The sequence below is a fragment of the Schistocerca nitens genome, chromosome 4 (assembly GCF_023898315.1).
Source record: "Schistocerca nitens isolate TAMUIC-IGC-003100 chromosome 4, iqSchNite1.1, whole genome shotgun sequence".
Classification (NCBI taxonomy): domain Eukaryota; kingdom Metazoa; phylum Arthropoda; class Insecta; order Orthoptera; family Acrididae; genus Schistocerca; species Schistocerca nitens.
Window position 1 is genome coordinate 903,219,215 of NC_064617.1, and position 13,770 is coordinate 903,232,984.

The 13,770-nt window shown below is 41.9% G+C and overlaps 1 protein-coding gene across 1 annotated transcript; it reads right to left on the reverse strand.

Annotated features, from left to right (window-relative positions):
• Positions 1–662: 662 nt before the first annotated feature.
• LOC126253460 (translocon-associated protein subunit alpha) lies at positions 663–13,351 on the reverse strand. The gene is made up of 5 exons (XM_049954813.1): positions 13,191–13,351; positions 12,148–12,342; positions 11,790–12,049; positions 1,756–2,014; positions 663–1,674 (listed from the first exon to the last, which is right to left on the reverse strand). Exons 1-5 carry the CDS (start codon positions 13,249–13,251, stop codon positions 1,601–1,603), a joined length of 849 nt encoding a protein of 282 aa, XP_049810770.1. The 5' UTR covers positions 13,252–13,351; the 3' UTR covers positions 663–1,600.
• Positions 13,352–13,770: the final 419 nt, after the last annotated feature.

Sequence of the window (13,770 nt, forward strand, 5' to 3'; positions counted from 1 at the left end):
CAACACTTACAAGTTTTCTGTAAGAACAACACTGAAGATATTTATAAAACAGTGTTGCTGAGAAATTTAGCTCTGTTACACAATCATGACATAAGTGTGTTTGGATTCAAGAATGTCTCATGAGGAATGTTTTGTGACAAATGTACCGACGTCTCAAGTTTCTCTAGAGATGTATACTCAGCAAGAAATTTTAGTGAGCATAGGGTAGAGAAAATCCTCTGGACATGCAGCTGACAGGAGTATAGCAGGCAAGGTAAAAGTGAGCTGAAGGTTGGACAAAAGTGGATTTGTGGAGCTGGACAGAGCTCAGAATAAAATGGAGAGGAATTTTTCGAACAGGCTATGACTGATGCTGGAAACAGTTAAATACTATCAACATCTTATGTCTGCTACTTCTCCACATCTTGAATGCTTTCTGTTTCTTCTATCACTTTTCGTTTCTTCAGTTTGTTGCATGGCTGATAAGCTGTGCACAGCATTCTAGATGCCGATGGCCTCAATCCAGTATGTCAGTAATCTTTTCTGACAGCCCATAGTTAACTTTATCACCAATAAAGTCAACTTTTAGTCAGATTCTCTTCACAACCTTACTCCACTATGTTCAAAATTCAACTGTATATTTCTGGTCTTAGTCTGAACTGAAGCATAAAAAACAACAAATATCAAACAACCATCCAACAAGATTTATTTGCCTGAAGCACCATCCACAAATGTCAATTTCAATTCAATGTCATTCCAATAAAGAGTGGAGGCAATATTGCACTAAAAAGTTTTAAGAATGTTCAATTCAAACAATGTCTAGCATAAAAAATGGAATGTCATAAATTAAAAAACAATGAAACACTCCAATACATTAAAATATCACAAAATGACAACTTCCTCTTCCTTACATTCACAAAACAGTCTATATATAAATATGAGTTTTCTTCTTCTAGTTCAGTTATACCAGCCTGAAAAATGTATGCGACTTAACTAGCATGACATGCCCTTCACCAAAAACTACTACTCAGTTAAAAAATAAAGAACTAGTGGTTACACAGATTTACCTGCTATGTATGCCATACAAAGTGCAAGAACATATCAATGCTTAAAATATCAATTAAGTATCAAGGTAGAAAATATTGTTACTTGTCTCCAAAAGCACGCAGGACATACGTATTTGTCTTGACTCCAGGTTTAGTAATTAGATACAGGAATATATCAAAAGAGATTACATTAAAAAATTTCAAACCAAATTTCATGCCAAGAATACACTAAGAGGTAATTTTGTATCCATTCACGAGTTCGTTCTAGTGCAACCACAAATAAGATTGTTAATCCTTTTCCCTATAAAGTTGTTTACTGATACTTTTCAAACAATTCCAACTTCTTTTCATACCAAAAGTACAAACATGTAATGGAATATGACTTGTGAGATGCTAACAGCATGAGAGATGAATGAGATTTATAATCTAGAACGCACATGAAAACAGGAACAGTGTCTTAAAAAAAATCATTAAGATAACCAATACATTGTATTGACAAATTATTTCCTGATGGTGGTCAAGCACCTGAGCAGCATATCCACAACATCCTCTCTCCCATTCCCCTCAAAAACATTTCAGTCATCAAATCCAGCAGATCTCTTAGCTTTCCTCATTCTTGGACTCTGTTTTGGAACCCGAGGTGACTTTCCTGTAAGAAAATTGGAAGTTTAATTTCAATAGTCCAATGTTTAATCTCCTTCAAATTAGTACCTTGCAATGTAGTACTTACTGATGCTGTTAAGTGTTTCTCTTGGTAACCAGTCATAGTCCACATCATTAGGATTTGAAGTACCTTTCTCAATAACTGGCTTCTTCCCAACACGTTTGCGACCAACAGAATACAGAAACTGCTGTCCAATAACAAGCAGAAGCACAACACAGGCAGCGAGAAAGACATACAAGAAAAAGGTTTCCCCATCAAGTCCTTCCTCCAACTCCACTACCTGTATGGTCTCATTATAAACAGCCTCTTGGAAGACATTTCCAGTCTGTAAGTAAAAGTGTTGCAATTACTGTCACAGACATAGGCTAAAGCCCATATACACTGCCAAATCAAAACATTATAATCACCTGCTTAACAGATTGTTTGTCCATCTTTGGTATGAAATACATTACTGACTGTGTGTATCTGTTTTTGAATATTTAATTTATTTTATACTGTTCAAGTGTGTGGGAGCTACAACAGAGAGGACTAAAGGGATATTGAACATATACAGAGAAGGACAGCACTAATGGTCGCAGGTTTGTTTAATCCATGGGAGAGAGTGATACTAAAGGAACTGAACTGGAAGACTAAGACAGATGTAATGCATCCCAAGAATGTCCATTAACAAAGTTTCAAGAACTGGCTTTACATGATGACTGTAGGAAAATACTACAATCTCCTATGTATCGCTCACATAGGGATTATGAAGATAAGATTAGAATAATTGCTGCACACACACACACAGAGGCATTTAAACAATCCTTATGCCCACGCTCGATACATGAATGGAACAGGAAGAAACTAATACCTGGTACAATGGGATTTACCCTCTGCCATGCACTTCAAGATAGTTTGCAGAGTGTAGATGTAGATCAGGGATCTGACAGTTTGATGGTAGGTTTGCAGAGGGGTGTGGCATTGGATGTCTATACATAGGTCATATAATTCGCATAAATAATGGGCCACTGATCTGCACACACTTTGACGGTGCCTGGTACTGACCCAGACAGGTTCCACAGGATTTTCATCAGGAGAATATGGTTGCCGAGACATCAATTTGAGCTCACTATAGAGCTCCTAAAACCCCTGTAGCTCGGTTCTGGCTCTGAGACATAAACAATTATATTGCTAAAAGTGAACATCACTGTCGGGAAAGACATCAAGCATGTAGGAATGCAGGCGGTTCACAGCTGTTAGTGTGTCCTCTATTGGTACTACAGGTCCCATGCAACCACAGGAGAATGTCTCCCACAGTATACCACTACTTCCAACAGGCTGCATCCGTGGCACGCTGCACATTGTGAGCCGCTGTTCACCTCAATGACAGTGTTTGTAGCAACAATCAGCAACCTAGTGTAGTGAAAACTTTATTTGCCCAAAGAATAAACATATTTTCACTGATCGATGGTCGAATCCCAATGGTCCCTGCAATCTTTATTGATATTGTCATGAGGCAACATGTAAACACGTAAAGGTGGTCTGCTGTAGGGCTCTGTGTTCTACAATGTACAATGCTCTCTGAAATACTTGTGCGTGCACCAGTGTTGTGCTTTTCCAGCAGAGATGCTACAGATCATCATCTATCTTACTTTACAGAGCAGACAAGCCTCTGAACTCCATGTCCTGTTAAAAGATGTGGATGCCCAAGCATTCAGCACCAAATAACAGTTTCACTGTCATAACATTTTTCTGTAGATGCTCACGGCAGTAGCATGTGAACATTTGTTCAGCTTCACCATTTTCGAAATGCTCTTTCACAGGCTTTGCATAATAATGACCCACCCTTTGTCCAAGTTATAAAAATAGAGGGAAACATTCCACGTGTAAAATATATCTAAAAACAAAGATGATGTGACTTACCAAACTAAAGTGCTGGCAGGTCGATAGACACACAAACAAACTCAAACATACACACAAAATTCTAGCTTTCGCAACCAACTGTTGCGTCATCAGGAAAGAGGGAAGGAGAGGGAAAGACAAAAGGATGTGGGTTTTAAGGGAGAGGGTAAGGAGTCATTCCAATCCCAGGAGCGGAAAGACTTACCTTAGGGGGAAAAAAGGACGGGTATACACAGTGAGTGTGTGTGTGTGTGTGTGTGTGTGTGTGTGTGTGTGTGTGTGCACGCACACACGCACGCACACACTTGTAAAGGCAAAGAGTCTGGGCACAGATGTCAGTCGAGGCGGAAGTACAAAGGCAAAGATGTTGTTGAATGACAGGTGAGGTATGAGCGGCGGCAACTTGAAATTAGCGGAGGTTCAGGCCTGTCGGGTAACGAGAAGAGAGGATATAATGAAGGGCAAGTTCCCATCTCCGGAGTTCTGACAGGTTGGTGTTAATGGGAAGTATCCAGATAACCCGGACGGTGTAACACTGTGCCAAGATGTGCTGGCCGTGCACCAAGGTATGTTTAGCCACAGGGTGATCCTCATTACCAGCAAACACTGTCTGCCTGTGTCCATTCATGCGAATGGACAGTTTGTTGCTGGTCATTCCCACATAGAAAGCTTCACAGTGTAGGCAGGTCAGTTGGTAAATCATGTGGGTGCTTTCACATGTGGCTCTGCCTTTGATCGTGTACACCTTCCGGGTTACAGGACTGGAGTAGGTGGTGGTGGGAGGGTGCATGGGACAGGTTTTACACCGGGGGCGGTTACAAAGGTAGGAGCCAGAGGGTAGGGAAGGTGGTTTGGGGATTTCATAGGGATGAACTAAGAGGTTACGAAGGTTAGGTGGACGGCGGAAAGACACTCTTGGTGGAGTGGGGAGGATTTCATGAAGGATGGATCTCATTTCAGGGCAGGATTTGAGGAAGTCTTATCCCTGCTGGAGAGCCACATTCAGAGTCTGATCCAGTCCCAGAAAGTATCCTGTCACAAGTGGGGCAGTTTTGGGGTTCTTCTGTGGGAGGTTCTGGGTTTGAGGAGATGAGGAAGTGGCTCTGGTTATTTGCTTCTGTACCAGGTCGGGAGGGTAGTTGCGGGATGCGGAAGCTGTTTTCAGGTTGTTGGTGTAATGGTTCAGGGATTCCGGAGTGGAGCAGATTCGTTTGCCACAAAGACCTAGGCTGTAGGGAAGGGACCGTTTGATGTGGAATGGGTGGCAGCTGTCATAATGGAGGTACTGTTGCTTGTTGGTGGGCTTGATGTGGACGGACGTGTTAAGCTGGCCATTAGACAGGTGGAGGTCAACGTCAAGGAAAGTGGCATGGGATTTGGCGTAGGACCAGGTGAATGTGATGGAACCAAAGGAGTTGAGGTTGGAGAGGAAATTCTGGAGTTCTTCTTCACTGTGAGTCCAGATGATGAAGATGTCCTCAATAAATCTGTACCAAACTTTGGGTTTGCAGGCCTGGGTAACCAAGAAGGCCTCCTCTAAGCGACCCATGAATAGGTTGGCATACGAGGGGGCCATCCTGGTGCCCATGGCTGTTCCCTTTAATTGTTGGTATGTCTGGCCTTCAAAAGTGAAGAAGTTGTGGGTCAGGATGAAGCTGGCTACGGTAATGAGGAAAGAGGTTTTAGGTAGGGTGGCAGGTGATCGGCGTGAAAGGAAGTGCTCCATCGCAGCGAGGCCCTCGACGTGCGGAATATTTGTGTATAAGGAAGTGGCATCAATGGTTACAAGGATGGTTTCTGGGGGTAACAGACTGGGTAGGGATTCCAGGCGTTCGAGAAAGTGGTTGGTGTCTTTGATGAAGGATGGGAGACTGCATGTAATGGGTTGAAGGTGTTGATCTACGTAGGCAGAGATACGTTCTGTGGGGGCTTGGTAGCCAGCTACAATGGGACGGCCGGGATGACTGGGTTTGTGAATTTTAGGAAGAAGGTAGAATGTAGGGGTGTGGGGTGTCGGTGGGGTCAGGAGGTTGATGGAGTCAGGTGAAAGGTTTTGTAGGGGGCCTAAGGTTCTGAGGATTCCTTGAAGCTCCGCCTGGACATCACGAATTGGATTACCTTGGCAAACTTCGTATGTAGTGTTGTCTGAAAGCGGACGCAGTCCCTCAGCCACATACTCCGGACGATCAAGTACCACGGTCGTAGAACCCTTGTCCGCCGGAAGAATGAAGATGGATCGGTCAGCCTTCAGATCACGGATAGCCTGGGCTTCAGCAGTGGTGATGTTGGGAGTAGGATTGAGGATTTTTAAGAAGGATTGAGAGGCAACGCTGGAAGTCAGATATTCCTGGAAGGTTTGGAGAGGGTGATTTTGAGGAAGAGGAGGTGGGTCCCGCTGTGACAGAGGACGGAACTGTTCCAGGCAGGGTTCAATTTGGATAGTGTCTTGGGGAGTTGGATCATTAGGAGGAGGATTAGGATCATTTTTCTTCGTGGCAAAGTGATATTTCCAGCAGAGAGTACGAGTGTAGGACAGTAAATCTTTGACAAGGGCTGTTTGGGTGAATCTGCGAGTGGGGCTGAAGGTGAGGCCTTTGGATAGGACAGAGGTTTCGGATTGGGAGGAGGTTTGGAGGAAAGGTTAACTACTGAATTAGGGTGTTGTGGTTCCAGATTGTGTTGATTGGAATTTTGAGGTTTTGGGGGGAGTGGAGCTGGAAGTGGGAGATTGAGTAAATGGGAGAGACTGGGTCTGTGTGCAATGAGAGGAGGTTGAGGTTTGCTGGAAGGGTTGTGAAGGGTGAGTTGCCTTTCTGGAGGTGGGAAACCAGGAGATTGGATAGTTTTTTGAGGTGGAGGGTGGCATGCTGTTCTGATTTGCGGTTCGCCTGTAGGAAGATGCTCTGAACAGCCGGTGTGGATGTGGGAGAGGAAAGATTGAGGACTTTTATTAAGGATAGGAGTTGACGGGTGTGTTCATTGGCTGAGTTGATGTGTAGGTGAAGGATTAGGTGGGTGAGGGCAATGGATTGTTCAGTTTGGAACTGGTATAGGGACTGATGGAAAGAAGGATTACAGCCAGAGATGGGAACTTTAAGTGTGAGGCCTTTGGGGGTATATACCAACAATTAAAGGGAACAGCCATGGGCACCAGGATGGCCCCCTCGTACGCCAACCTATTCATGGGTCGCTTAGAGGAAGCCTTCTTGGATACCCAGGCCTGCCAACCCAAAGTTTGGTACAGATTTATTGATGACATCTTCATCATCTGGACTCACAGTGAAGAAGAACTCCAGAATTTCCTCTCCAACCTCAACTCCTTTGGTTCCATCACATTCACCTGGTCCTACTCCAAATCCCATGCCACTTTCCTTGATGTTGACCTCCACCTGTCCAATGGCCAGCTTCACACGTCCGTCCACATCAAACCCACCAACAAGCACCCCTACCTCCATTATGACAGCTGCCACCCATTCCACATCAAACGGTCCCTTCCCTACAGCCTAGGTCTTTGTGGCAAACGAATCTGGTCCAGTCCAGAATCCCTGAACCATTACACCAACAACCTGAAAACAGCTTTCGCATCCCGCAACTACCCTCCCGACCTGGTACAGAAGCAAATAACCAGAGCCATTTCCTCATCTCCTCAAACCCAGAACCTCCCACAGAACCCCAAAAGTGCCCCACTTGTGACAGGATACTTTCTGGGACTGGATCAGACTCTGAATGTGGCTCTCCAGCAGGGATACGACTTCCTCAAATCCTGCCCTGAAATGAGACCCATCCTTCATGAAAGCCTCCCCACTCCACCAAGAGTGTCTCTCCGCCGTCCACCTAACCTTCGTAACCTCTTAGTTCATCCTTATGAAATCCCCAAACCACCTTCCCTACCCTCTGGCTCCTACCCTTGTAACTGCCCCCAGTGTAAAACCTGTCCCATGCACCCTCCCACCACCTACTCCAGTCCTGTAACCCGGAAGGTGTACACGATCAAAGGCAGAGCCACGTGTGAAAGCACCCACGTGATTTACCAACTGACCTGCCTACACTGTGAAGCTTTCTATGTGGGAACAACCAGCAACAAACTGTCCATTCGCATGAATGGACACAGGCAGACAGTGTTTGTTGGTAATGAGGATCACCCTGTGGTTAAACATGCCTTGGTGCACGGCCAGCACATCTTGGCACAGTGTTACACCATCCGGGTTATCTGGATACTTCCCACTAACACCAACCTGTCAGACCCTCGGAGATGGGAACTTGCCCTTCAGTATATTCTCTCCTCTCGTTATCCGCCAGGCCTCAACCTCCGCTAATTTCAAGTTGCCGCCGCTCATACCTCACCTGTCTTTCAACAACATCTTTGCCTCTGTACTTCCACCTCGACTGACATCTCTGCCCAAACTCTTTGCCTTTACAAATGTCCGCTTGTGTCTGTGTATGTGTATGTGTGGATGGATATGCGCACACGCGTTAGTGTATACCTGTCCTTTATTCGCCCTACGGTAAGTCTTTCCGCTCCCAGGATTGGAATGACTCCTTACCCTCTCCCTTAAAGCCCACATCGTTTCGTCTTTCCCTCTCCTTCCCTGTTTCCTGAAGACGCAACCGTTGGTTGCGAAAGCTTGAATTTTGTGTGTATGTTTGTGTGTATCGACCTGCCAGCACTTTCGTTTGGTAAGTCACATCATCATATATATTTTGTCAGTGTCGTCATTTGACTGGAGAGAAGTTCCATATTTGTCATGTTAATTTATATGAGATAATCAAAGACAAGCAAGAGGTTACTTAAAGCCAGCTCAATTATCCAGTCTAATCTGATATGGTATCTGGATCGAGAGTTTGCTTCCACACCAAGTTCATATGAGCAAAGTAGTAGCTACTTAGCAATTGACACTTAAAAGCAATAAAAATCCTGAAAGTTGAAAATACCACTTAATCTGCTTCCAGTTTTGGCATTTCCTTTGGGTCACATATTCTATATCCCCCCCCCCCTTCCTTCCTTCCTAAAAAGGAAGAGGTGCGATTTCATCAGTACATTCATTCCAACCCAAGACAAAATAACAGTGTCAGAAGCTTGGGATACAAACGACGATCTGTCAATTCAAGAAGACAGAAACTGTAAATCTGTTTTAAAGACAAGGGTGAAGTGACTTAAATATGATGCATAACACAAAAATTATATTTTTTTACAGAAAAGGAATATCTTAAGAAATGTATACTGATGAGCCCAAATATTATGACCACCTATTTAATAGCATGTTAATCCACTTTTCAAGCACAGTACAACTGAGGTTCCATTCCTATGGATTCTGTAAGTCCGTGACGAGATTCCAGAAGTATGCAACACCAAATGCCTATGCACAGGTCAAGCAATTCCGGCAAATTACAGGATGGTAGTTTGCGGGCATGCAGTTGGCATCAATGTGTGTTCCAATGGGTGCTGATCAGTCATGTTTGCTGGCTGAGACATCAGTGTCAGTTCACTATAAATTCCCCTCAAAACCACTGCAGCACAATTCTGACCTTACAACATGGACAGTTATCCTGCTGGATGATGTCATTGCCATAGGGGGAGACTTCAAGCATGAAGTGATGCAGGTGGTCCCAATACTGTTCACATAGTTCACTGCTGTCATGATGCCTTTGATTACCACCACAGATCCCATGGAAGCCCAACTCCAAGAACCCCATAGAATAATTATGCCCTCACCAGCCTGTACCTGTGGTGAGGTGCACGTTTCATGCAGTCACTTTCCTGGATGACAGTGTACGGACTCAATCAACCACCTGGTGTAATAAGAAACACAATTCATTCGACAGACAACACGTTTCTATTGATCCATGGTGAAAACTGAGACGATGTGCCCACTGCAATCATAACTGACAATGATGATGGGTCAACAAAGAATCATCTAGACATAGTGTAATGCCGAGCTCCATGTTCAACAACAGTGGATCCCGAAACACTTGTGCCTGCACCAGCATTGTACTCTGTCGTCAGATCTGCCCTAGGTCACTGCCTGTCATGGATTACACTGTGAGGGATCCTCCAACTACTATGTTTTGCGATGAGATGTGGTTGTACAGTACCGGGCAGCCTGATCGTTATTTCCCTTTGCCATATCCAAGATTCTCGTTTCCAGACACCATGCTAAAACAATGTGCCATTTGTCAAAAAACACTTATATCAATGGATTTCGCATTTGCAGCCCGTATCTTCACTATAATGACTGCCCATTCCTGTCTGTTCCACTTACACACTCTCCTTTCTGCATCACATGTCTGCAACACCACCAGGATGCATTTTACATCATGTTGGGCAGTGGTCATCATGTTTGGCTTATCAGTGTATGTGTTAGGATGTAAAACTTGAGGACATTGTATTTAATTCTTTAAAACCACAGAAGTAATCTAGGAAAAGTAATTGCACTTTCTATTGGACAGAAACTTTTTAATATTATATATGTGTGATATTTGAATGAACACACAATTTTTTTTACCCATTTTTCAAATTTTTAATTAAATGTAAACAGTTACTGTTTAATATATGACACTGACACACAAGTTATCTGCAAAAGGGAATAACTTACTTTTCCCCCCCTCCATGACGATCAACAAGATCATTAAATATGAAGCAGATTCCTCACCTATTGTGTGCCACCCCAGTAGCTACATCAGGAACTGGCAATTTCCACATCATATCACTCTTATTAATAAGATAACTGTCTTTTTCCATTCAAAAGCTATTTATACTTGTCCACAGGCTATAGAGCCACAACTTCTAGGTCATCCTTCACTGGGCTACTTTTTGTATGGTGCAGAGGTATCTACAGCCATATGAATTCCTCTATTTTCCTTAAATTTTAACAAAGATAAAATTTCCATCTATATATGCTGAAACCAGATCCGTTGTGGGCTCTTCACAGGGCTCAACATAATTCAAACTGTTATTCCTCAAAGAGATGCCAGAGTTGTTATCAGTCTCCCTCTTTAATGTACTTGCTACAGCTTCTGTCAGAAGTATAGCTTATCGAGTATTTAGCCTTTGGCCTATTCTATGGAGGCATTTCTTCTGAAGCAATCAATTTTTTGTGTTGTTTTGATGCTATTACCGGAGACATTGGGTAATAAATGCACTTTATGAAAAAGTTGTCATCCTCTGAATGAGGAAATTTCAAAACTTGTTGACGATTCACTGCTGAGGACAAATTATTCAGAAATGTGACCCAGCTCAAGACTACACCAGTGGCAGTATCTGAAATTTTTCAGGATGCATTTGAACAGGATGCTGTGACCTGAAATTATGTTTTTAGTCTCCAAAGCTAGTGGTCATACTTTGCAGGCAAGGTCCACAAATTATGATTTAGACAGTGTGTCCGAGTGCTTCTTTGCACTGAATTAACTCCGTATTCCATAAGACTTTGAACAGCATAATTTAGTGAACACTTTTAGGAATTGTGATTTATAACAAAGTATCTTATTTAAAAATTGTACTGGCCACTTCATAATTATCTCTATATGATGAATGTGTCAATGAATAATCCAGCAAACTGAGTGGTATTATCTGTATATATTTCAAATTTTGTAGATAAAAAGTCAACATTTTCATGAATGTAGCTAATGTTCTGTAATTGTACGCACATTTGTCACCAATGTGAAAGTGCTATGTGCCAAAATTATTTTTACCTCCAAGAGAAGTTTATAATTGGTGGTTCTTAAACAATGGCATCATAAACAACAGTAGGAACTTTTCGGAAATTTATTTTTTCTTCTACACATATTGGGTTTACCATTTTTTTGACAATTTTTGTTGTTCCTGTTTTAGGACACCGTACCCTGTGCATTTCCAAAATTAAGATCACTTTGAGTAACAAATAATGCAGCCAAAGCTATGTATTGGACCCACCCCTTCCTCTCATGAAATCTCTGTTGTGGGGACAGCCCGATCTGTAGCGCAGCCCAATGTCTCCAGGTTAGATTGGAGTTGATGAAGCCAACAAATGTGAATTATTAAAATCTGCTTGTTTTAAAACTGACCAGTAGTGAATCCCAATGTTTACATCCACACCTTATTGAAAACAAAAGGGGGGAGGGAGGGGCTCCAATACGTAACTTTTACTGTATAATGCATCTGAAATCACAACTCGTTTAATATACATACATAGACAGAATACATCTATATATCATGCTAATAATTTTCTGAGTAGTGGACTTACCAGATCCCTGTAATTCAAATTTATATTCAGACCAAATGGCCTTCCAGCAAATGCTTCAGCAGGGATGAATGAATAAAACAATGTTGCTTGATGACTTGGCTTGACAATACGATTATAAGCCACAGTTGAGAAATTCTGTATGTAGAAACTAAAATCCATTGGGTAGCGAAAAGATGCCTCTAACGTTTCCAAAATGAAGTCCTGGTTGCCCTTGTTTGTGAAACCAACTAAAAATTCTACAATATTTCCAGCTGGGAGCTCTGTAAAGAAACTTGTACTTAGACTAAATACAAGAAATATCCATTATTATTATTATTATATTATTATTACTATTACTATTATTTCTAGCGTTTTGTACCCAGATTTGCTCCAGAGCCTGCAGATGCTGGCTTTGTGAATAGTATCACCGTGTCTGCATCAGGAGATGTACTAGGTGACGCTTCATCATCTTCGCTGCCTTCATCAGTCACAGAAGTTTCATCGCCATCACCTTCTACATCAACTATTTCATCATCTGCATCGTCATCTTCAGCAGCAACCATTATGTGACTTCCTGTATACCAAGAATTTTTGGAAAACAATATTATGCATGTACCTTCACTGAAAACATAGGAACTACTTTACCACCACTATCTTATTCATTTTTTAGTCCGTGTATTTATAATACCGCCAATCCTTAAAATATGCAGAGTTGTGCTGTATTTGTACTGATACAACAAAAGTATGTCACCAACTTTACACACAATGCATAATTTAATCTGTGATAAGTGCAGAAGTGAGCGACAGCAAGACCTTACGAATTCTTTAGAATGTTTTCTTTCCAACATAGCCTACACTTTAACATTACAACAAAATTAAAATCACAGTTCGAAAAGTATTAACAACGTGCATTTCTAGTTCTAATATGATAATATATATTCTCACTGGAAATATTACAGTAACTAAACTTGAATTCTACACCAGTTTACTGTCTAATCTTTATGTGCTGCGATTCATATGTATGAGATAAACGATTATATATCTTTTACTGGTGTGATACTATTGTGCACTAAATTTATTGGTACACTTTGCAATAGAAAGAGTGTCTACACAGTAACCCTGAGCTCCAGTTTATGGGAACAACAGTCAAAATATGGTTGGTTCGTTACTTTGACTCTCTCGTTGTTTGTCTTCACATATGTTAGTTCTCTAGAATTTTTTCTACGTAAAAATAGGCATCGCTGCCGCTTCACAGTATAATAAAATGAAAACGCTAACGCAGTATGTCGCTGAATAGAATTCATGTGACTTAAGTTTACCAGATAATACAAAGTTAGCAATTAACTTCCAAATCTGACAATCCTCTATACTTGGTCATACACTTGTAAAACTTAATGCTGCAGTAATTCTGTATTTACGTACCATTGTCCACGAAGAAAATAACAGCTGGCAGCACCAGCAATAGAAACAATATGCTCTTCATCTTATATGCAGAACGTCCGCTTACACACTCGCACTACTGAAACTAATATTAGCACATGTGTTCCCCTGCCGCACGGTTTTCTTATGTTTGACGAAAAGGATTATGGGTAGACCACGGCAACAAACGTGGAAGTCTCTGAAAGTAGAACAGCTGGCAGCCACAGATAACACTGTAGCAATGTCTCTGTAACAGCCGAGCTTCAGTAGAGCATAGTGCAAATGCTAAATTATTAACAGTAATATTTTGTTTGTTATTTAATGCTTTAATGTAATACAGTGTTCCTTGAATAAGAATTTGAGACAAGCACTTGTTATCTGATCCAAATCTAAATAAGCTGTAGGTTCGAAATTATTGTTCATCGATTGTAACGTCTATTATTTCTTGAGTCATTCTAAATACAGAACCTCCACAGTCTATGACAAACAATCACGAATCTCCTACAGTTCTCTTAAGGTGCGTTTACACTGCGATTTGTATCGGCACATGTATGAGATACATGTATATGCGACTTTGCGACAT

What these genes read in the sequence shown, in the direction of transcription:
- LOC126253460 (XM_049954813.1), bottom strand. Translation starts at nt 13,251, where the DNA reads ATGAAGAGCATATTGTTTCTATTGCTGGTGCTGCCAGCTGTTATTTTC. An exon ending in ATTTGAATTACAGGGATCTG is followed by an intron (nt 2,015 to 11,789) that starts GTAAGTCCACTA and finishes TTTTACTTACAG; the next exon opens with ACTGGAAATGTCTTCCAAGA. An exon ending in AGAAACACTTAACAGCATCA is followed by an intron (nt 1,675 to 1,755) that starts GTAAGTACTACA and finishes ATTTTCTTACAG; the next exon opens with GAAAGTCACCTCGGGTTCCA.